This window comes from Oryzias latipes, chromosome 4, assembly GCF_053564925.1.
Source record: "Oryzias latipes strain Hd-rR chromosome 4, Olatipes_Hd-rR_3.1".
Taxonomy (NCBI): Eukaryota; Metazoa; Chordata; class Actinopteri; order Beloniformes; family Adrianichthyidae; genus Oryzias; species Oryzias latipes.
In genome coordinates, this window is record NC_136240.1 from 13,621,905 (window position 1) to 13,647,383 (window position 25,479).

At 39.2% G+C, this 25,479-nt stretch overlaps 2 protein-coding genes across 2 annotated transcripts in view; both read left to right on the forward strand.

Moving 5' to 3' along the window:
* ptprsa (protein tyrosine phosphatase receptor type Sa) overlaps nucleotides 1-19,195 on the forward strand; it is a 245,780-nt gene extending 226,585 nt beyond the window's left edge. The window contains 6 exon segments of the mRNA XM_078946535.1: nucleotides 2,242-2,420; nucleotides 2,546-2,672; nucleotides 2,759-2,884; nucleotides 9,248-9,402; nucleotides 14,019-14,154; nucleotides 15,286-19,195. Coding sequence (XP_078802661.1) covers nucleotides 2,242-2,420; nucleotides 2,546-2,672; nucleotides 2,759-2,884; nucleotides 9,248-9,402; nucleotides 14,019-14,154; nucleotides 15,286-15,354 — 792 coding nt within the window. The 3' untranslated portion in view covers nucleotides 15,355-19,195.
* Nucleotides 5,008-7,818, forward strand: LOC144992023 (uncharacterized). The gene is made up of 2 exons (XM_078946534.1): nucleotides 5,008-5,755; nucleotides 5,834-7,818. The coding sequence occupies exon 2, from the start codon at nucleotides 6,601-6,603 to the stop codon at nucleotides 7,774-7,776; it is 1,176 nt and encodes a 391-aa protein (XP_078802660.1). The 5' UTR covers nucleotides 5,008-5,755; nucleotides 5,834-6,600; the 3' UTR covers nucleotides 7,777-7,818.
* Nucleotides 19,196-25,479: the final 6,284 nt, after the last annotated feature.

Sequence of the window (25,479 nt, forward strand, 5' to 3'; positions counted from 1 at the left end):
TAATTTTTTTCAACTAAGGCCAATTCTAAGCCTAATTAGTATAGAGTAACTCACAAAAGATGCAGAGTGAATGTTTTTAAAGCATCTGGTACATGGGGGCAAGAAAATAATTCTGTGTGACACGAACTTGAGTTGGAGTTCCTGTCCTACTAGAGTTGGCATTTGCAGCCCTCTCTGCCCCTTCCATTGTCTTCTTGCTGGGAGTGCAAAACCTTCAGTTCCAGTTTTGTGAGCTGCTTTAAAAAATTACCTTAAATATTATTTCTACATGCAAAATTATTCATCTTTATGGTGTTTAATAAACTTTCTTTTTGGGTCATAGAAAAACAGATCGCTGAACTGATCTAACTAAGAAATATGTTTGCATTCCTCTGTCTTCTTTCTAAAGATGAAGTTATGCTCGCTTCTAGCAGAAATTAATTGTTTTGTATTTCTTCCTGTCTACATTTGGACTTTGCCATTGTTGAGAATTGGTTTGTTCTTTTCAAGGTCAAACAGTACAAAAGCGCAGTGTTTGTCCACAGACTACTAAATCTTTCTCATGGTTTCTCTGTGATCCTATGAACAGTTTATTTCAAAATACTAGTTTTTCTATAAAAAAACAGATTTCAGTGTTTTTCTAGAAAAAAAAAATGTTTCTGTATTTTTAAAAATCTTTAGTGTTTTTTCTCTTGGAGGTCATCAGGCATTTGAATGTTGAAAGAACCCACGGCTTCTCTTTGTGTGGATTTTATTTAAGCTCTCAATAAGTTCATTTGAAAAGCTGGAAATTTTTCTTTCAAGGTTTTTTGGCTGTGCTTTTTCTTATTGCTTTTCTAAACATATGCAACAGGTAAAGTTAGTTTGTTCATATTCATCTTACAATTTAAATAATCTACATAAAACATTTACTCTGCTATTATGGCTCTTTGGCTAAAGAAAAATGAAATATTTTTATTAAATATATTTTTTTAATGGTCTTACTTAGTTTGCACTGATTCAATCACAACTATGTCTAAACCTGTATTATCTTATGCTGCACAACATTGTCCATTTTTTTGCTAAAATATATATATTTTTACACATTTTATTTACTTTTTCTGTTTAATCATGAACCAATAAAGTCTTGTTTATATACAGGTTAACAGCAACAGTAGGTAAACATAAAAATAATGACAGCCCCGAGCAGTTAGAACAGCTTTGTGAGAACAGCTCCAGAGTAGTGACACTTACCCTAAAAACACAAACTCTGATGCCATTAAAGGAGAAACTTTTGTCTTTCCAGGCCATTTGATTGACAGAGGACTGAATGGGTGGCTGCTGGATTTTTGTTCCTTTGATGTAGCTGGGAATGTTAACAGTGGGCTGTTGTCTGTGTGACAAAGCTCTGACAGAGGTCTCCTTCATTTTACTGTTTTACAGGCAAACAGACGCCGATAGTCTTTATTGAGCCATAGAAACCTTAAAAACCCAATCTGATCATCTTTAAAATCATTCTCAGTGGTCTTTTTTTATTAATTATCCATTTTTGGCACAAAAAAATAATAAAAAAATGTTTTTGTTTTCCAGGATATCGTTTCTGCAGAGCAGCAGAAATTAGCTTCTGATGATTAATGCGCATGAGTGTGTTGGTTATTTGGACATATTTATGTCTAAACACAAATTGCTAGAAAAAAGGTGGTAGTGACAATTTTTCCTCACTTAGTGTGTCATATTTTTCCCTTAAGTTGCAACTTGAAAACAAATAAATTCATGTTATTTATTTCATAATGGAATATTATGTATGTTCTTCATAACATACTTTAACACGTTAAGGTTTTATCATCTGACACGTTAATAATTGTTGAGATGCAGCACATTTTCTTTAACTGAAACATTTTATGAAAAAATAGAACTGGCAAGGGTGACTACAATTTATAAAAATGGCGACTGAATGTAGACCTGGTCTCATAAGTACCCCAATTTTAAGAGCTATTGGAAAAAAGATTTATGAAACAGCTTGAAGATTTTGGAGGAAAAGATAATAAACCAACAGCAACATGAATTTTGGTCTTGACAGTGTTGGATTTTTACAGAAAAATATTGCAAAAGCTGTTGAAAATGCTATCCATGTTTTTTATTTAAAGTAAACTATAGGTTGCAACAAATCACAAATTTCTCTTTCAGAAATGTGAACATTTTGGTGTACGTGCTTTAGCAAAAAAAAAAAAATGGTTGAAAAGGTGTTTACGGTTTTTTTCTTTACTCTTTTTTTTCCTTCAGCGTTTAGCCAACTCTAAGGCCCACACCTCACGCTTTATCAGTGCCAACCTGCCCTGCAACAAGTTTAAGAATCGGCTGGTCAACATTATGCCCTATGAGACCACCCGTGTATGCCTACAGCCAATCAGAGGCCTGGAAGGATCTGATTACATCAACGCCAGCTTTATTGATGGATACAGGTAGGAGAGCTGGCACGGCAGACATTGTAGATTTTGTTTCTTTTGAGTCTTTTGTGGGAATTTTTGCTCCTTGAATGAAACATCTGAAGCACAAATAGTCTAAATGGGGTTTTCTGTGCAAACAGACAGCAGAGGGCCTACATCTCCACACAGGGCCCTTTAGCAGAGACTACAGAAGACTTCTGGAGAATGCTCTGGGAAAACAACTCAACTATCGTAGTAATGTTGACCAAACTTAGAGAAATGGGTCGGGTAGGTCTCTTAAAACTCTTTTGCAATTTCTTCTTTAAACTTGTGACATCTTTTGAACCCAAATTGGATCTTTATTGTTCTTGCAGGAAAAGTGCCACCAGTACTGGCCGGCAGAGCGCTCGGCCAGGTATCAGTATTTCGTGGTGGACCCCATGGCAGAATATAATATGCCTCAGTACATTCTTCGCGAGTTCAAGGTCACAGATGCCAGGGTAAGAACCGGCGCTTTTAAAACGTTTCAAGATCTTAAAGTAAATGTAGTTCTTTGACTTTGACCTTTTATTTCTTTTGTGCAGATTGAGCTAACTCAACAAAATGAGACCGTGCTTGACAAAAAAAACAGCCATGCTCTTAGTGCCTACTTTAGACTTTTAGCAACTGTGTAATTTTATGCTTTATGCACCAATTGTGCGATTTCCATCTGCTGACTTTTCTGGAGATGTGCCACGTCAAATTCATTGAAAATGAAGAACACACGCTGACTGCTGAAGATTTCAGAGTGGCCTTTTCTTGTGGCCAGTCTAAGGCACACCTGTGCAATAATCATGCTGTTTAATCAGCATCTTGGCACACCTGCGAGGTGGGATGGATTTTCTTGGCAAAGGAGAAGTGCTCACTATCACAGATTTAGACAGATTTGTGAACAATATTTTTAGAGAACTGGTTATTTTGTGTATGTGGAAAATGTTTCACATCTTTGAGTTCATACTATAAAAAATGGGAGCAATAACAAAAGTGTTACGTTTATATTTTTGGTCAGGGTATAAAACTTTAGGTGGAAACAGAAGGTTTTTTTTGTTGACATTTTTCCCTCACTTTTACGTTCACAAACATACAGGTCTAGGGCTGGAGGGTACGTAACATAAAACACACAATGGATGACTTTTAAGGTTTTGATTGAATAAAAAGAGGAGGGGAGGTAGGGACCAAGGTTGGGCAAAAGGAATGAAATAAATAGAACAAAACACGGCCTAGCTATCATAGCTCTAAAACAGAAACAAGAAAACAAGTCTCACTGACTCACTCACTATATTGCAGTTCACCTTTTTTAGTGTCGCTAGTTCACCGATTTTATTTTTTCCCCCCACCGTGCATGTCTCTTGTACAGAGCGCGTGCAGCTTTCCTCCGGTTTAAAAAGATAAAACATTCATGCACACGTGGCAGCTGTAGCACCTGTGCGCATGTTGTCCTGAGGGCGGGCCACGGCTTCTTTCAGAGGATACTTACGACACACAGGATGAAGTGCTTTACTCGAGCAAACAGCCGACAAGAGCTTATCATCGCACTTATGGAAACAAAGCAGAGATGGAGAACATGATATGCTGGCTCAGATTGTGCACACGATTGTGCGTGTTTTGTGTTTATTTTCCAGGTCTTTCTCCTGTTTCTGTTTGCATGTAAAAAGGGTTTTTAGATTTCGTTCGATCACACGTGCTGTAAATCAGATGCATGCTGGTGTTTTAGAAACAGGAATGCATGTCTGCATGTGCAGTTGCATGCTCTTACACAGTAATAGCATAGACTCCACTCAGTAATAGCTCAGACTCCACGCCTCAGCACACAAATCCAGGGAGCCAGTCACGTATTTAATCACACAATTTGACACGGCGCGTGGGCCCCCAGGTTGTGTGTTAAATTTTCCCTTTCTTTACTTTTTTTTCCTTCTCTTTTTCTTCGGCTTGCCTGCTTTTATTGTGTTGTTGTCTTTGCCCCCTCTTTCATTTTTAATCCCCCTGCTGAGGCTAAATGCTGTTAGAGAAAAAAATAAAAATAAAATAAGGCAGCGTGGAAGGAAAACGTGTTTCCTGAATAAAAATGGGTAAAAAAAAAAAAAAAAGACTTGAGAAATAAATACTGGCGAAACGTGAAGTGCTCCTTATTAAAATCAGTGTATTTGTCAGGGACAATAATGTAAAAAGGGAAGATGTTGGTGGCAGCAGAGCAGAAACATGTTTGTAGCAGGACAACAGGCATGCAGATTCAATCCAGATTATGTATACAGCCTGCCGGCGGTGGAGGGGGATGGTTAGCTCAAGGCAAGAAATCATAATGACTAAAAAATGTAGAACAGGTAGTTTTTTACATGTCAACACTTTTGCGTTTGCATTCCTGATAATGTTGCCAGCACTGTGGTTTGGTTCCCCACAGTAAATTGGTTCACAGTTTAAATCTCACCTTCTCTGTTTGGAGTTTGTGTTCTCCCACTAATCACCTGGTTCTTTGTCCAGTTGAGGACCGATGAAAATTGTGTTTTGTTTTTTAACATGTTTTTGTAGCAATTTTTTTCCTGATAGAGGACATATGTAAAATAATTTCTGTTTAAAATTACATTTCTGAGTATTTCTTTATTCAAATCAATGTGAATCAGCAGCAGATAAAATATAGTTGTTGGAAAAAAACTTGTAGCTACAATCAGCAGGCCAGAAGCTCCCTGCTCCCCTCCATTCTGATGTATCTACTTGCATACAAATAGATCCATGTACGTCTTCCTTTTCCTCATCTGTGCTGGCATCTGGCTCCAAACTGTTCCTGGTTGTGTTAGGTTGGGGTTTTAAGGGGCTTTAGGGATGATGCGACACGGGGGGTATACTTTGGCTATGTCTGAATTCCTTCACTATTCAATTCAATTCAATTTTATTTGTATAGCCCAAAATCACAACAACAGTCGTCTCGATGGGCTTCGAAGTAAAACATGAACTCAAAAGGATCACGAATACAAAGAGTTCAATAGGAAAATACTAAAATGAACTAACAAACTGACTAAGCTATACTGGCATCCCTGCCCTTAGACCCCCCTTCGCGGTAAGGAAAAACTCCCAAAAAAAACGGATTCCGGAAAAAAACGAAGAAACCTCAGGGGTGCCCACATGAAGGAGGGATCCTCCCCCAGGACGGACAGGCGATTTACCAGAAATCTTAGAAAAAAATGAACTTATCTAAATCTACAACTACATATATAAAAGTCCAGCAGACGAGCTTCATCCAGCCGTGGTTGTGGGGACAGTCAAAGGCGCGAGTCGAGCCGGAGACAGGAACCACAGCCAGGTGTAGGAGCAGGAGCAGAGGCGAGGTACTCGGTCAGGTACAGAGCAGAGACGAGCCAGAGGCAGGATCCACAGTCAGGTGTAGGAGCGGGAGCAAAGGCGAGGTAAACGGTCAGGTACAGAGCAGAGACGAGCCAGAGATGAGCCAGAGGCAGGAACCACAGCCAGGTGTAGGAGCAGGAGCACTACTACTCACTACAGTGCATTATATAGTCTGTTCGTCATTTAGTAGGGCTGTCTGAATCTACAATTCCAACATCGAGTGCCCGAGAAATCTTTCGGAAGTCTCAGCAAAAACTCAGTGTGCTTTGATGCGCATTACATTGGGGAATATAGACCACAATAAATTGGGTTTGTACCCTTTTTGACAAAAGAATGTATTTTTGATTTTTTTAAAATAAACTATCAACCTTTTTTATCATTAGAAACAAAGTGGATTCATTAATAGTCATCATAAAATGCTCATATTGATTTGATTTTCAATTCATAAAATCTGTGACATTATATTTCCTGTTTAAGATTCTTGTTTAGAACAGAAAATATTAGAATTTAAAAATATTTCCTGTTTAAAATTAAAAAAACGTATTGAGCATTGTGTCCGAATTGCTTTTAAAATCCAGAGCACTAGACAGTCCCGCACTATATGGTTTTTTAGGAGTTAGAGATTAGGGAGGGAATTCAGACATAGCCTATGTGTCTACTGTCCCACCCACAACTCAGTGGCAAATTTCTAATGAACTCCTGCTGCTCTACAGAAACTATGTCCCTGAAACAACACAGGTTTTTTGGGATTTTGGATTAAAAAAATGGCATAATCGTAATTATAAGACCGCTGGAAACGTTTTTAAAATATATCAAAAGATAATTGGAGTGGGACTTATGTATGTATGTATATATATATATATATATATATATATATATACATATATATACAAGCCAGCTCAATGGCAAAAATAAGACCCGGGCAATAAACAGCTACGCACTGCCAGTCATCAGATACCCTGCAGGAATAATAAGATGGCCAAAGGAAGAGATACAGACCACAGATGTTAAAACACGAAAGCTCCTCACCATGCATGGAGGGTTCCATCCCAAATCCAGCACACTGAGACTGTATGCTAGCCGCAAGGAAGGAGGCCGAGGACTAGTGAGTGTAGAAGCCACTATCCAGGATGAAACATCCAAGATCCATGAATACATCAAGCTCAAGGCCCCAAATGACAGTGTGCTCAGTGAATGTCTCAGGCAATGGAGAGCAGAGGACACAGTGCTGGAGGACAGATCCTCATGGGAGGACAAATCCCTGCATGGGATGTACCACCGGACCATAACTGAAGTGGCTGATATCAAGAAGTCCTACCAATGGCTAGAAAGGGCTGGCCTACAGGACAGTACTGAAGCGCTCATCCTGGCAGCTCAGGAACAAGCCCTGAGCACCAGAGCGATAGAGGCTCAGATCTACCACACCAGACAAGACCCAAGGTGTAGGCTGTGCAAAGAGGCCCCTGAAACAATCCAGCACATAACTGCAGGATGTAAGATGCTGGAAGGTAAAGCATACATGGAGCGCCACAATCAAGTGGCTGGAATAATATACAGGAACATGTGTGCAGAATATGAACTGGAAACCCCAAGGTCAAAATGGGAAACACCTCCGAAGGTGGTAGAGAATGAGAGGGCAAAGATCCTGTGGGACTTCCAGATCCAGACTGATGGGATGGTAATGGGGAACCAACCAGACATTGTAGTGGTGGATAAAGAACAGAAGAAAGCCGTTGTGGTGGATGTGGCAGTACCAAGCGATGGAAACATCAGGAAGAAGGAACATGAGAAACTGGAGAAATACCAGGGACTCAGAGAAGAACTGGAGAAAGCCTGGAAAGTGAAGGTGACAGTGGTGCCTGTGGTAATTGGAGCACTCGGGGCAGTAACCCCCAAGCTGGAGGAGTGGCTACAACAGATACCTGGAAAGACCTCAGACCTCTCAGTCCAGAAAAGCGCAGTGCTAGGAACAGCTAAGATACTGCGCAGGACCCTCAAGCTCCCAGGTCTCTGGTAGAGGACCTGAGCTTGGAGGAGAAACCACCCGCGGAGGGTGAGAGGGGCGTTTGTTATATATATATATATATATATATATATATATATATATATATATATATATATATATATATATATATATATATATATATATATATATATATATATATATATATATATATATATATGCATATATATATATATATATATATGCATATATATATATATATATATATATATATATATATATATATATATATATATATATATATATATATATATATATATATATGCATATATATATATATATATATATATATATATATGCATATATGCATATATATATATATATATGCATATATATGCATACTTATTTTTGATTTTTGTCCTTTATGAGATGAAATGTCTGAGAATCTCTTAAATGTATGAAAAAATGTTTTTTCCTAACAGTACACTCAAATTGTCACTGCGTCAGCTCATCCCAATTTAGAGTCATCCATTTTTCAGCAGCTTGGAAAAAAAAAAAAAAAATTCAAATGAATATTCAGCTTATTGTGCCGCTGCATTGTGATCAGATGGATGGAGTGAGTGTGTGGAAGAATGACGCACCGCTCCTGAACTGAGGTCTGCTGTGTGGAGAGGGGAGAAAACAACTGGAGAAATGAACACCTGGTTGTCTTAATTACTGCAGACATCAAGCGGAGAGGCTCTGTGTGCAAAAACTGCTTGTCTCTGCTGGCTTTCTTGACAAATTCGTTCTCCCTGTGACAACTTGAAACGTACTTTCTTTTCAAGGACACAGGTATCGACTGTGCAGCCTCAGACTGAATAATGAGCTCTCTCAAAATAAAGCAGTTTACTCCTCTTGCCTCAGCGTGATTTCACCATCAACGTTAGGAAATTCATTTAGGCTTGCAAGAGAAACTACTTCCACTGTCTCAACATTAGAATAAGATTATATTACCCAGTGCGAAGTATTGAAATAACGGTTCCTGCTAGTGTTTATTGTCCCGTCCTGCGCCCTGACTCCTTAATTCTTGTTTCTCGCCCCCTCCGCTCTGCTCATCCATCAGGTAGCTTTATTGATCCTATCACAGGATTATCCTATTCAACATGGCGTCTGGGAGAAGACGCTTGTCATGCCAGATACACTATTGATTGGCTTTAACCAAGGCCTTCTTGTGACTCGCACACACGCCTAACACATTATTAGAGAAGCTGGAAACAATTTGTTTTTAGGTAGGAGAGCAGCGGACAATCAGTCTGCGATATGAGATGAGTATATCCCTGTTTGTTCAAATTTACTCCGAAAAAAAAAAAAATTGTATTTTGCAAAGGTGCGCCGTGTAGTTTCTATCAATAATGCCTCAGTTCTGTATTTTCTAGTGGTTTAGTTTCAGTCACATCAATAATTCTTCAAAAGCTTCTCTTTGATCTCCGCCTTTTTTCTGTTTCCATACATTGTTTATAAGCTCTGTCTTGTGTGTTTGTAGGACGGTCAGTCCAGGACAGTAAGGCAGTTCCAGTTTACCGACTGGCCAGAGCAAGGTGTGCCCAAATCTGGGGAGGGATTCATCGACTTCATCGGCCAGGTGCATAAAACCAAGGAGCAGTTTGGCCAGGACGGACCAATCTCTGTCCACTGCAGGTATGTTGGTTTCCCATCCTTTATTTTTTGGCAGGGAGGGGGATAAATGTAAGATGCTGAACATGTACTTGACGGGGGAGGAGCTACCTTCGCTACATTTGGATGTCTCATGTACAGTCAATGGACAGTAGACGGAGATGATGTTGATAGATCAGATTGGAGAGAGCCTCTGTAGAGCTCTGAAGAGCTCTACAGAGGCATTGGGAATTACATCTCCATGTCTGGGTTCGTGAGATCATTAAGAGACCCTTCCAGTATGGTGAGGTTCAACATCTACTGCAGGAGCTTTGATGACTTAGTCTGAGGAGGAAAAAAGTAAGAATACAATTAGAGAATATTTTTATTATTGTCTTGATACAAATAAGCAGAAAACTTCCATCTTGGTTTTTTGACTCTACTCACTGATTGCATCATCAACATGTCATGGGCCAAAGCTAAGTTCCTGATTGGTTGATGCGACACAAATTCATTGCCAAAGTTCCGGTATTTGAACTCTCAACGCGCTGCAATATCCAAAACGCACTGCTGCCAAACCACTGTAATGCGCCTGATGAACAAAACCCACCGCAGGACCTCAGGTTGTGTCTGTACATTGACGTAACCCTTGTGCTATCCGGGGCACTTTAGCATTGGGAGTGGGGTCCTCTGGACCGCACAAGGCAGCGTGCTCAGCGTAGCCTTACAAACACAGCAGGGGGAACTGGGGGCTGCAACTGATAAACACTTTCCATCTTAAGACATATAGGGCTGTAAGTGGAGGGATGAGATAAAAATCGCTTTTTAAGATAGTTATTGTTTTGCTGTGCAGCTTCTCCTCGGGTGCAGCTCTAACCACATCATCAGATATGATTCCTCCTCTCTCCGCTGCCTCTGCAGAACATTACCTCTGCATCTCCACAGGCCCTTCTCTTCCATAATTGATAAGGCTGAGAACTGGCTTGGCATTTGCAAAGAGGAGACCTATGAAATGTAACAGCCATTCTTTTGGTTTTTATGGCTGCTTCGTGATGCATTTTTATCACCTCAGATAGAGCTTCCACAGTAATGTAGATCGTTAACTTGACGTGCTGGACGAAGATAGAAACTGATATTTTGTAGTCGCTTCCACAAAGTCCTCTGATTATTCATAGCGATAGACTTTGAGGGGGATCCATTCAGAGTACGTGTGTAGCACTTTACTAAACTTTCTACTTTCTTCTGTTTTTTGTTTTAAAGACAAATAGGTCTAGAGAATCCGTAAAACAAAACAAAGAAACCAGATCACCAGTAGAACACAGATGGATTGCAAAATGGGAATTTGCAGCATAAATGACATTTAGAAGTTTACTGGCTTATCTTTATTGCCTCTGGATTGGTTGTTGCTTTGCCGTTAGCGTTTTGACTACAGAAATTAAGGGATTGGGTTATCGTCTTTCCTTCAGACTGGTGTTTCCTCTGCATAAAAGAGGCACCGAGTTTATTTGATTTCAAAGGTGATTCTTAGTTACCTTCAGCTTATTTAATTCAGAAAAGGTCTATCATTTTGCAAAAGAGAAGTTTGGACCCTTTAGTATTTTTGTTTATCTACCCCTGCCCTTGCTGCTTCTCATTGGTGGAACACGCCTGGGGTCAGGGTGATTAACAGCAGTCGGGGCAAGAATATCTGAAAAACAAGCGTCTCACCAGCCCCGTAACCCTTGTGCTGTCCTAGGCACTTTGCCATTGGGAGTTGTGTCATCTAGACCCACTAGACGGTGCGCTGAACCTTTTTTCTTCTATGATTTGTGATCTTCACTGGTGTCCATGGATTACATGAAATCTTTCCACCTTTATCCACCTTTGTAATGGTAGGAAGAACACGTCAATGTAAGGGTGGGGTCATCTAAGATAGCACAAGGGTTAAAGACTTTGGATGTGTTAGAATTCCTTCACCACTGCCTAGAAGTATCTAGTGCCCGGGATTTGAATGTAATTCAGACACATGCTCACTACTTTTTCTTCTTTTTTTTCAACGCCAAAAATGATGTCACCCAAGTAAAAAACAAGTAAATATGATCATTTTATGAAAACTATTTATGAATCTACTCTGTTCTGATAACAAAAACGTGTAAGATTTATTAATAATAATTAAAGTACATACATTTTTTAAACAACAAATTGTTCAAGCGCAATGCATAGTGGTCCATATTCACTTAGCATCTACTCGCAACAATGACACACTCGTTTTTCACGGAGATTTCTGGGAAATTTCAATGGCACTTGTTTTTGTTTTGTTTTTTTGGCGATTTGGATACCCCTAAAAAATGGCGAAAGCCCTATTTAGTGCACTAAGAAGTGAATGTTGTGGTAAGTCAGACCCAACCAGATCCAGATCTGATCCGCCTGATGATAACAAAGATAACGAAGATTTGATTAGCCAGATCAGGTTGCTGGTTATTCCATCTTTGCTTAAATTCTTTAGTGTTTCTGCAGAAAATGCTGTAAACAAGTGTGACATTGTAATACAAATGCAGTAATTTAAGAATAGATAACAATGACAAAGTCATAGCTGACAAGGTGCAATATTAGGCATTTTAGATGAAGAATTCCTGACTTTAAACTTTAAAGATCCAGTCTGATTAAAAATGGTGTTTTGGGTGTTTTTAACATAATCTTGTGGTATTTTACTGAGGTTGGAGGACATAAATTAGGTCATAGAAACCCCCCCATGGCAATGGCCTGCCCCTAAGTCAGAGGCAAATTTATAATAAACTCCTGACACTTTTTTTTGTGCGCATAAAAACGGCATAATCCTAATTAAAAGACCACTGGGAAAACTTTAAAAATAGATTAAAAGATATTTGGAGTGGGACTTTAAGAAATGCCTTTCTTTTATTTTCTTATTAGGATCATCATAAAACACTTTAATCAAGGACACGCTCCCTTCCATTTAACACTGACTCCTAATTTCTGCAGGATTTCCACTTCTGAAAAAATAAAAAAATAAACTTTTCCTTTATACTGCAGTTCTCACAAGGTCAAGTTCCCGGCAAATTTCCCTGACTACCACACAAAAATATTTCACCTCTGGAGCGAGAAGTCACATTTGCATCATATTTCTTTGGCGAAGACACCATGACATCATCAAGCTAAACATTAGTCCCCTCATGTTAAAAAGCAAAATGATGTCACCAGCCTCAAATGGCCCTGCAGGAGTTGTAATATGTGTCACGGAGGCTCCAATAAGACTGAATTATTCCACCCTTCGATGAAGCTTTTATTGGAAGGGGGGAAGGGCAGTATTACAGAAAAATGCTCAGTTATTGCAGGAGTGGACTAATGGATAAAAAGGCCCCTGGCCTGCTGACGACGGCAGAAGTCACGTGACTGCTCCACTTTTAGCCCGATTCTCTGCACCTCCTTTTTTAAATTAGTTTGGTTCTCGGAGAGGCGGCAGAATTTCTGTCAAGTGTAGCAGCTGATCAGTTTACAGGCATGTCAAAGGCAGACGTCATTTCAGAGGTACTTTTCTCTTGAACACTGATATTGATTAGGTGCCATATCTGCTGGACCAGCAGCCCCCCCACTGCTCCTGCTCTTTCTCCATCAATCCTTCTTAGGACTTTATCATCAGCGAGAGGAGAGCTTATGTCTGCCTTCTTTCTTATGCTTTTCATTTTTCTGACTTCCCCGTCTGTCATCTGCCTGGTCCCTAATCCTATCGCTCCCTTTCCCTCCCCACCCGTCCTTCCATCCATTCTTGTGGACTTCCTTTCTCCTCCCCCCTTTTACTCTGCCTCTATATCTAATAGACCCACACGCTTTTTTTGTCATTAATTGCCCGATTACATCCCATGAATAGGGACGCCAAATCCTCTCAGACGGCAGTGGCTCGGAGAGCTTTGAGATTTGAATCTAGCTGGGGGGGGGGGGGTAAAAGAAAGACGAAAAGCTTTGAGTGAGTTTAAGAGCCCATGTGACACACCACTCCCAAAAATTCAGCTCCGGTGGTCTGAGAGATGGTGCAGCACAAAGCAGGATGGGAATGGGGTCGCATTCTACACGATGGACGCTTGTGTTTCTTGTCCATCAAAATTCCACTACCTACCTTTCTTTATTTGCACTCCCCCCCCCCCCCCCCCCCCCCCCATCAACAGAACGTCAGAAACATCCCTCCCTCTTCACACGCAGCACTGCAAACTGGAAGAGGCCCAAATAAATCTGTTGTCATGTCAATTAATGTTCCAATGGTGAAGTGGAAGTCGTTCCACTGCAAAGCAGCTTAGAGAGGCAGCTCTCAGGATCTGAGCTAAGACGGACCCAACTGTATATCTGGAGAGCAGCAGCCTCTCACATGGGAGGGAGGAGCTTAATCAGGCTAAGTGTTGTTTGTGTGGAAGTGTCATTTGAATTGTGTGTCCTTGAAGACTGGAATGTGGGCACACATTCCAAGGTTCCTGCATGCAAATCCCCCCCTAAACATTCCTGTTAAGGTGGAGCAGATTTTTGATTCTTTTGCTCCTCCCAGGTGATCATTGCTGCTGCTGTGCAAAGCGGCTGCTGACACAGCTCATTACCGGGCGTTCGGTGATTGCTAACGTGTATATGTGTCTTAATATGGGACTTTGTTGTTCCATTTTGCATTTGTGCTTGTTTAGTGCTGGAGTGGGAAGGACCGGAGTCTTCATCACCCTCAGCATCGTTCTGGAAAGAATGCGTTATGAAGGCGTGGTTGACATCTTCCAGACGGTGAAGATGCTCCGAACACAGAGGCCAGCTATGGTCCAAACTGAGGTTGGAAATCACTCCCACTTGTGCATATTTGTGTTTAAAACAAGTTTTTAACTTACACTTTTCTGGATTTATTTTTATTAAGGCAAAAGCATTTATGCTATTACTGGGAATGTCCAGATCAGGGTTTTTTTGGCCCTGATCATATTCCAATTCATTTGATTTTGAGGATCTGCCGAGTCCCAATCCGATAATTTTCTAACAAATTAAAACACTGAATAAACATATCTAGGTTGTCTCCCACTTTTATGTCCTTAACCTTCCTTTATCATCAAATTCTTTAAAGTAACTTGAACCATTAAGTATAAATAGTGCAACTATTAGATAGTAAAAATAGATGATGAGTCATGTGAAAAGTCTGGTAGCTGTAGCTTTACTATCTTCAAAACTATTTTTAACCCCATGTGATTCATATTTTCATTAAAAGTTCTTAAAAATTATCGATGGATTTTTTTTAAAATCATTGTTGTAGCATCAATATGATTATGAGTATTTATGACTATTGGAACCATATTTTAATTTTGGGTGTTTTTAAGAGAAAATAGTTTTTGTCTCTTTGTGATCACTTTTTCCGAGAAACTGAAATTTGTAGACGGTCCCTTGGCAGCCATTTTACCTCCATCTTTCTGTCGGCAGCACAAAGAGAGCAGTTTTCAGGACTAAGAAATAAAAAAACTGAACTTTTTTCTTTTGAAATGCCTTTTTTAGTTGCTGTTTGAGATAAAAAAATGCAAGAGACACTTTCTGTCACTTAAAAATGTTTATTAAGAGTTATTGAGCACAGAAGTCAAAATCTGTGAATATTTGACTAATTTTATGTAACTGTTTTTGTGCGCCTCCTGCTCAAACTGGTGTGTTCTGCTGTGCTTTACAGCGATAAAATGTCGTGATCTGTTCATGACATACAAACTTCTAGCAGAGTATTTATCTGTTATAATATGCTTGAACTATTTAGCGCTGAATATAATAATGAGAATTTAAAAAATTATCTGATCCCTGATCACCCTACAAGATCCGATTCCGATCTAGTCTGAAACGTCATGATCGAGCCCGACTGACGATCACGTGATCGGATTGAGACATCCCTTCTTATTTGAATTCCTTTTTCTAATTAATGTTTTTCTTCCCCCACAGGATGAGTACCAATTCTGCTACCATGCAGCTCTGGAGTACTTAGGAAGTTTTGATCACTATGCAACATAAAAAGCCATCTCTTCCCTCCCAGAATCTGTTTGACCCCCTCCAAACACACGAGTTACCTGAGCCATAAAAAGTTTCAAATTTGAAAATGGCGGCAGTAGAAGATAGACAATTATTTCCCATCAGAATTACACACCAAACAGGAGATTTTCTTTAAAAAATCAAGAAATGCCAATTGAGACGCAGGAAATAGACGACAAATGCCCATCAGCTCAAGAAACCATTTTCACCAGGGGAGGAATCGGAGGCTCAATCTGTGGGACGGGGGAATCGATCAATGACGGCTTACCTTACCTCAAGTGTTTCAATGTGGAGGACAATGTAAACATTCGTGGACAATTCTCAAAAACGTCTTTGTGGTACAACAACACCTACACACAGGTAATGACAGAGAACGACAGAAAAAAACATGAAGGGGAAGCAGATGGATGTAGCTGAGACTGGGACACTTTTAGGTGCAAAAAGGGGTTTTGAGTATTTTTATCGGCAGTTTTTTTTTTTTTTTTTTTTTTTGTGAGTGTTGTGCACAGAAATGGCTGAACTGCTGCCTCTGTAACTCTAATGGCTTTCCCCAACAATCTGGCTATTCAAACAGGAGTCTGAACCAACGCTGAAAGAGCTGCAGTTTCACACCGTCCTTCTAAAACGACACTAAAGTCACGCGGACGTCACTGACTGCTGAGCGCTATGAGCTTTTAGAGGAGGCACCCTCGGTTCTCATCAAGAAAGCAACAACGCATATCGTAAAATCTGTTCGATTTATGAATTGTGAAACTGTATGAAAATTGTACCATAATCCAGGTAGCCACAGTGATGTTGAGAAAGCACCACAGTGCATTTACAGCGAAAAGGTTTCTCTGACGAATCACTTCCAAGTCACCGGATAATCCGTGAAAAAGCTCGCCTGTGCACAAACCCTCGGCTTGGATGTCCGAGGTGAGCGAAAACCACGATTCTTTACAATCACTCCTGTCTTTGGAGCCATGGAACCACGCGGCTACGCCCTAAACATCCACCATCAGTCTGGTTGGTGCACAAGGCTTTAGAACAAACGGAACCACCAAACAGTGACGGACGCAGGTTTTTAAAGCTTTCCTTTTGTACAGTGACCAACGCTCATTATCAAACTTTTTTGTTCAAAAAACAAATATTTTTTTCTGTCAAAACCAAATGTGCTGCTTTTTTCCCATGTATGCTGAACATGTGACTCTTGCATCCGAGGAAAATGATGAATAGAGGACGCCAGCCCTGCTAACTCTGCGCCCAGGCAGGCATGACTGAATGCGTCCACACGATCTCACCATCCACCACTAGTTTCCTCCAAAACCATCCATATTATTTAAAAGACACTCAAGACTGCTGCAATTACTGAGCTGTACATTCATATGGTTGAAGAATTGGCCCTAAAATCCAGTGTATGAGTAAAAAAGAAAACTGGTGGTTAAGCAAAATTGATGCTTTGGTGTTTGCCCTGCATTCTCCGGAGGATATTTCAGTGGGTGACACAGCCAAATCCAGCAGCCATGTCCAATCTCAATGCCATGATGTGTTAAAAAAATAACAGAAAAACCTCCAGTGCAAGTAACCTGCATATCCAGAGAGAAACGGCGAGGATAAACACTTAAGACAACGGCAGGTTAAAGCACTAATGTATTTGTACCTGACATTAAGGAGGACAAAAGAGAAAAGCTTTTTGAATCTCCAGGTTTTCTTTTTGGAGGACAGAGCTTTGGTAAAAACAACGGATTCTGTTTCCGGTGGGTGTGCACAAAAAACCAGAGCGATGGATGGACTCGTGTAATTCTTTTTTTTTTTTTTTTTTTTTTTATTTCCAAAAAAGCCTTACTATTGTTGTAACATTACGAAAATATTAATGTTGTACTGCAATTAATTTTACATTACATAACTGAATTTTTTTTGTTTTCATTTTAGTTTAGTTTTTTAACAGAGATGTTGTATCACTTTTTTTTAAATTAGCAAGTAAAGAGAAAATGCTTATCTGTTCATATTATGTTCAAAGACATTCTATTTTTTCACTGTAGAAAAGTTAAGTATAGCATCCTTGTGTTTGTGCGCATATATATATTTACATATATACATATATGTTTATATATGTGTATATATTGGCGCACATTAACACATGCATATATATATATATATATATTTAAATGCAGAATATGAAGATATATCCAAACAGTATGAATTTAGTAATTTTCCTCATTTTTTTCCACACTTGACAATTCTTGCATTAGAGTCTGATGGATTTTTCCTTTTTTTATGTTTAAACATTTTCAACATAAGTTAAAGGCTTTATGTGTCTCCTAAAGAAAAATGAAGGGGGGGAGTGTCTTTATCACTTCGCCCGACACTCGTTTCCACTTTTCCGACCCTTACCCTCCTCCTGAGAAGCTGTGCCGATGACGAAATGCCATTTATAAGTCTTTCTGTTCTTACCATTTACTTGATTATTATTCCTCCTGGGATGACCGACAAAAATCAAAACTGACCATTTGATTTTTTTCAGACCGACTTGTGACTTGTACTGTTCCTTCTGTGAATATGTACAGACTAATGACCTCTAATGACAACCTTTCAAAATCGTTTTTCTTTTTTACTCTTATTTTCAGCCCGTTAGTTCTTATCAAACAACCATTATGACCTAGAGTATACCTGTAAATAAGCAGATTATATGTATTTGTATCATTTGACCCTTGAGATCTCACATTTTAAGTGGGGATATAAATGCACACATCAGGGTTGTGCTCAGATCCATTTAGATGCCATTTATGAAGCCTGTCTTCTCGAACCATGTTTCTATAGCCCTCTCCCCTTAGATTTTAATTACCTCTCACTTATTTCTGCCTTTAATTTACATTTTTAGCAGTAAAACTGGGAAAGGAGCCAGCTGCTGCTCTCACACCCACAGCCTCAGCGAAGGCTCAGAATTCAGCAAAAGTGATCTTCTGGGAGGTTTGTTCTCTCTTCCAACAGCCATTTGACTCATAATTCATTCTTAGCTTTGGCAGATGTTACTAAAGGATTTCAGATTCGGATTTTGTTCTATTAATTGGACTTTAAAGATTCCCGGTAACCTAAGTATTTTGGCACCCAAAGGCATTTTTCATGTTTTTATGATCAATATTCCCAAAAGTCCAGCTGCACAAAAAATGCCAAGGTGTGAACTCATCAATGTACTAGGAGCTGAAATGCAACTTGACTGAAGGCCAGAAATGTTTCTGCTTCAATGTGACATCCTGCTTTATTGTCTCCATCGTTCTTTTTTAAGCCTTGTATAAAATCATACTAGTTCTTGGTTTTTTTTTTTTTTTTTTACGTTTCGTTATGAGATCCAGAAAGATCATACACAATTCAAGAAAGGCCAAGACAACCCCGACTTGCTCTGAATTTCAGATCTGCAGTTCGTCATTTCCGAACAATTCGAATCTTTACACTAAAACAGGTTTTGGATGCAAAAAGACTGGTATCGGGGCCCATGCTCAGACCCAAACAGTGGACGCCGTTCAAAGCTTGTGCAGTGTGTGTGACTCCTTTGAGTTTGTGTAAAGTTGCTCAAATCTTTTGAAAAACAGCCACCAAATTTACAGGCTACATCTTTGAATATTGGGTCAGGGGACTGACACAAAAAACAATGACTTAATAACGGTCAAATGAACAATATAAATCAGAAAAAAAGGGGAGGGGAAAGTGAACCTAAACTCAGTTTTACCTTTGTGTGAAGGCCTAGTGCTCACTTTCAAACTGTTACTTCTAACGGAAACAATAAATGGTTTAAAGCCACTGTGTATGTAGATATGTTGACTTTGTATTAAAGAAACGTTGTCTGGAATCTATTCTGTATGTGGGTTTTCTTTTTGGATACTAGTGAATCCTAACAGCAGTGAACTAGTGAACTTCAAGCAGGATGGTTTAGCACCCTATAGCCTTGAATAATTCAGCCCAGATCCTTTCTTGCATGAAACCATGTTACTGACCTGTTGCAAAAGGATTCCGACTTGCCTTGTGGAAGCATTTTTGCAGGTTTTAAAGTTGAAAGACAAACAGGGAACAGCCTGTACCAGTTGCCGGTTCTTAGAAGAAAAAATAATAATAATACCAGCCAAGGTTTTTACAATTAGAAATGTTTTAAAAAAAATGTATCTTGAATTATGTGCATCACAATGTCAACCTCCTTCAACTCTTTGTATTAAAGGAAAGGTCTTTTACTTTTTTTTTTTGCCAAATATCTCCTAAAAATTAAGTAAATATATAAATCTCAAATTGCTGACAAGTAAATGGTTTTTTTCTGTTGCTATCAAAGTGTCCAAACTTTAGTGGAAATGGATTTCTTGGTCCCCATCTGTTAATCATGAGTTCTCTAGCTACATAACTTTAATTGCATCAGCACTTTACTTTGTACCTCACTCAACAGATTGGAATTGCATTTGAAAAGGGAGAAATCTGTGCCACAGGACAAGTGATGAAGCAAACAGATGGTGCATCCTTTTGTTGATGGAGGGCTTGATTAGCTTCCGCCTATATTTATCCACCAGCCTCTTTACAAACACATCCCGGTGTGTCCTTAAGCCTGTCTTCAGGCTGTAGAAATCCCACCCATACAGGCTTATATTGGTGTGAAGGTAAGCCTCTACCCCAACCCCACTGTTGGCATTTGGTCTCACAACTGTTTTTAAGATGGATATCTGTTAACGTTAACTTGAAATTTTTGGGTTTTGTTGCCAAACGTCTGCCTTCGATAATTGTCTTTTATTGCTTTGGAAGCAACCTGCAGTTTAAGCCTGAAGCCGTGTCAGAAAAGTAGCATATTTGTGGTGCAAGGTGGGCAAAAAAGTGTTAAGGTGACAAATGCTAAAACAAAATTTAAATCCATTATTTTTATTTATATTAATATGCTTCCAAATATGATTGATTACATTAAAAAATCTTTTATTTAGACTCAGTTCTTGGTGTGCAGAAACTCTGCTTCCCATTTAACCTGTATGTTTGACTTTTTCCATTATTATGTGATTCAATCATTGTTACTGTTTTAGTTTTAATTCTTTTTAATAGTAAACCTATTATTATTGTTTCTATGATTTAACCCTGAGTGTCCACCATCCTGAATATGTGTTCCTACTCCCTCGACTGGATGCTGCACCACCCCATGGCTCAGCCTATGACAAGTGTCTGCTAAGTTGCGAACATTTTATCGGGAACATAAGCACAAAGACACCCTATTTCAAGAAAGATGTCGCTAATTCTTTGCTCAGAGAGATCTTTCAGACCGTTCGGTTCTAATGTAGAAGCAAGCCAACAGACCGAGTGTGAGGGGAGGCGAGGAAGGGAATTAGGTCGGCGATTATGCAGTGATTCAGACAGCAGCTCATTAGGACCCAGCTAAGCAAGCAATCAACGAATCAATGTGACAGTGGACCCAAAAGCCACAGAAATTTGTAATAAATGGCAAAGCGATAAATTGGATTATCCACAGCCCCGTGGCCAAGCTCTTTCTGTTGCAAATGACAAATCAATCCAATCATGCCACAAAAAAACTCACCAAGAACAAGAAAAAAGGGACCTTGTGTTGTACCAGCTAGGGAGGTTATCCATCTCTTGTAAGGACTGGAGTTTCCTAGAGGTCATTTATGTATGGTATTCAGGGTTCTAAAATATTCATGGCACACCATTAGATGTTTATGACTGTCATTTATAAGAGGAGATTTACTGACATTTGAACTGCAGCCAGAGCCGTAGAGGTGTCAAGGGGCCCGCTGATACCCCGGGAAGGGAGCAGCTCTGCTGTGATCAGATGCAGCTGCAAATGCCAATAATTAAATTTAGATCCAACCTGAATATCTTTTTTCCACCACTTCTAGTATATTTAAAGCACTAGTGACAAATCTGCTCCAACAATTACTTTGACACCAAATAAGTGATGGAGAAGAGCTAACAGAGGAGGTTGAGAGGATTGACAGTTAATAAGCTGTTATAAAATGTTCTAACCTGCCTGGTAAAATTCTCCTTACAAGGTGTCAAATTCTGTCTCCGTTACATATGAGAAAACTTTTGAAGAGCTTTGCTGCCATCTGCAGGAAATGATGAGGTACTTCAGCCGATTTGAACAATGTATTACATTTTTCCTTCCTCAAATCAGCTCCAAATGAGACGGTGAATCTGTTAGGATGAGTCCCACCAACACCATGGTGGGGAGTCCTCCTTTGAGGAGATCCTCACGCCACTGACTGTGGAAAATAAAAGGTGGCCACGTCGTTAACATTTAAAGCATCCTGCACTGTGTTTTGTGTTCAAACACCTGTCAGGTGGAAGCGGTGATATTTCAGAACGGAGCTGTGCTGTGACCTAACTCGTGCTCATGGCCGGTTATTTCCTATAATCTGTCTTCTGTTCTGCGTGTGCAGCGAGGGCTCTACCTCTGAGTGATTGCTGCTATTAAATACCAGCAGCTCCTGTTGGAGAGGGAACACAGCCTGCACTCATTCTCCCTGCTTTACCATCTTTCTCTGCCTCTTCCTTCTCTCATCCACCATTTCTTTCTGCTTTATCCTCGTCGGCCCCTGCTGTTTCCCCCTTTTCTACATTTGATGCCTTGAGGTCCGTTTCCTTTTCTCTTTACCTTTTAATTTTTAAACCTTTATACTGTTTGTATCATATTTTATATACACATTTCTGAGACCCCTAATTAGGATGATCCAAACCTTCCTTAAAAAACCCACTGTATATAATTTGGTTCATGTTTTCTGCCTTGTAGTTTATCACTTTTTCACTAGGTGCAGGAGATGTGCTCATTTCAAATTATGAAATTTCTAAAATACTTTCAGTGGGAAAGGATTTGCAAATTTTCAGAACTTTATGGTAAGACTAACTCATTTATGGTTATTTGTGTTTCACTTTAATACTTGTATTGAAACAATGCAAAATGTATTTATTATTCATTCTTTATAATACAGTTATACCATGTTAAAATGTGTTTTTGATTTGAGACAGTGAGTAAAATAGTTGATTTTATCTCAAAATCCCATGTCAATATTTTTGCAATTAAACTAACATGGTTGTGAGCAAAAACTTCCTAAATCACCCAATGTGTCCTGATTGATACAATCTATATCAAATAATGATATTGCTCATTGTTATTGTGGATTTCATCATAGGGTTTAAAGGTTTCTTCATTCTATTACTCACCTATGGTCATGAGCTCTGGGTCATGATTCAAAGAATGAGGTCATCCATTGGCTGGGCGCTCCTGTAACCCTTGTGCTATCCTAGGCACTTTAACATTGGGAGTTGGGTCATCTAGACCCCACAAGACATTGCGCTTAACCTTTTTTCTTCAATAATTTGTGATCTTCACTGGTGTCCATGGATTACATGAAATCTTTCCACCTTTATCCACCTTTGTCATGGTAGGGAGAACACGCCAATGTAATGGTGGGGTCATAGAAAAGAAAGAAAGAGCTCGGAGTAAAGCTGCTGCTCCTCCACATCGAGAGGAGTCAGTTGAGGTGGCTCGGGCATCTGGTCTGGATGCCTCCTGGAGAGGCCCCAGGGAGCTGTTCCGGGCATGTCCCATTGGGCGGAGGCCCCGTGGGAGACTACATCTCTTGGCTGGCCTGGGAACGCCTCAGGTCCCCCCAGAGGAGCTGGAAGAAATGGCCGGGGAGAACAAAGTCTGGGCATCTTTGCTTAGGCTGCTGCCGTTGCAACCCAGTCCCGGGTGAGCGGAAGAAGATGGATGGATGGTTTAAATACATCTTATTACCAAAAACATTGAATTTTCTATCAACTCTCTGATGAAGTGAACTTTACAGGGTTAATATTTCTCATTATCTCACTTTTTTTGCCATGTTTGTGACTTGGCTAAAACAAATTTTTCTTTTGTTCAGTGTTTTAGATACACCTTCACTTAGGACAGAGGTGGGCACTGAGGGGCCGCAGTCCTGCATGTTTTCCAGCATACCCTGCTCTACCATGTTCTGATTGGCTGGACACACCTGAACCAGGTAATCAGCCATGAGTAGGGCAAGACTATCTGGAAATCATGCAGACACACCGGCCCTCGAGGCCTGGAATTGCCCACCCCTGACTTAGGACTTTGTCCTAAATTTGAACTGTATCATCTTTTTTTGTTGTTGTTGTCTGACAGGTTAGTAGCTGTTGCACCCAAGACAACATATCCCCACTTTTGTATCCTTCTCAGATTACTCTTACAAGAGGCATTTGATCCAGTTTGAAGTTTATTCGGTTTGAAGTAAGTCTGGCTCAGTGCCGCAAAGGACAGCACATTCCTCTTGTTGAAGTTTTTTTCTCACTACGTATGCCTATACAAGGACAAAGAATGTCACTAGCAGGAATTACTGTTATATAACTGTTACACTACAGTCCATTATACTACAGTCTACCAGCTTTCAGTTTATGGCAAGTGGCCTGCAGCAGAAAAGCTTCTCAAATGTGGCTCCAGTTTGAGAGAAATCCTTTTCTTTTTCTTTTTCTAAAAAGTCGTCAGGACCTTGGTCTCAAATGTCATGTGAAACACTAATTTCATCACCAGTACAGTATGGATAATGTTTCTGTAATGGGAAACAGAGCGTAAGGATGATGGTAGTTAATAAAACCCTTCAATATTATCTGTTCTGCTGCACTCTAAAGTGAGCTTTACAGTAATGATTAAGGATATACGAAACCATCTGCATGGGAACCAGTGCAGCCTCCTCGTACACATGTCCATTTGAGCACAATCATTTCACACTCCAGCAGAGTGAGAAGCTGAGAAATTGAGTTTCGGATGAAAAATGACAATAATGTGTTATAATTTCAGTTCGGCCAACACGGACGGAGTCTTAATGGAGTTGTCATCACCGGCAGTCTAATATTTGTGCGACACAAACTCACTCATCCCCTGCCTGAACAAGCAAACATGAGCTCCAACAAAATAAAAGCTGCAAACTGTTTACATATCTTTATAGATGTAGAGCAACTAGATGCTGTTTTACACTTCTTTAACTTGATTCTGGAAATTTTGAGGAGTTTGTGTAAACATGCTGTTTGTTATCCTACATGTTGTGCATTAAATATTTAATACTTCCAGAAGTGATTTTATCCTTTGAAAAGAAAACTTAACTGCTAACTGCTAACTTAGTGCTAAAAACAGATTATACAACGCAAATGCAAATACCCAAATTACATCAATGCACGATCAAGGCCAATTTTTAAAGGAACAAAAATAAAAAATAAATTGAAATAATTAAAAACATATGAATAAAGTTTTCGAAGTAACACATTTTTAAAAAATGACCAGGTTTTGTAAATGTATGTAAGGCATTTGTGATGATGAAAAGCAGCAGAGACATGAAGGGGATTAACAATAATACGCCAGCAATACTCAAACACAGTCATAACAGCTTCTGCAAACACACATTTATGGAAAGAGGGGTCTATAAGGCTACGCTAGCGTACAGAGGCAGCATATGTTGAGCTATGTGACCTATGGAATGTGACCTTAAAGATAAAGTGTAGCCAGATGTTTCCCTTAACGTTAATGTTTTAGCTATTTTCATCCAGAATCCATTCATTTTACAAAAACAATGCATTTCTGCATGCATCAAATAAAGGAAGTCTGGTTTTTAATTTGAGCTCAGCTAAAAGTGAAAATTTAAGCTATTATTTTCCATAGAAAGATACACTGACAAAAATATATAAATAAGTTCTAATATTGTTTAATATATATATCAATGAAGTAGTGTTTCTATCAATTTACCTGAAGAATTCAAATTAATTCAAGCATGACATTGTTTTTATATTCAGCATTGCACGTTCTGCCTTTTGCTTATTTGAGGCTTTATAGTTTTAAAGTCGTATATATATATATATATATATATATATATATATATATATATATATATATATATATATATATATATATATATATATATATATATACACAGTATAGACCAAAAGTTCGGACACCTTCTTATTCAAAGAGTTTTCTTGATTTCTTCTTGACTATGAAAATTGTAGAAGGCATCAAAACTATGAATTAACACATATGGAATTACATACATAACAAAAAAGTGTGAAACAACTAAAAATATGTCATATTGTAGGTTTTTCAAAGTA

What these genes read in the sequence shown, in the direction of transcription:
- LOC144992023 (XM_078946534.1), top strand. Translation starts at nt 6,601, where the DNA reads ATGTATGTATATATATATATATATATATATATATATATACATATATAT.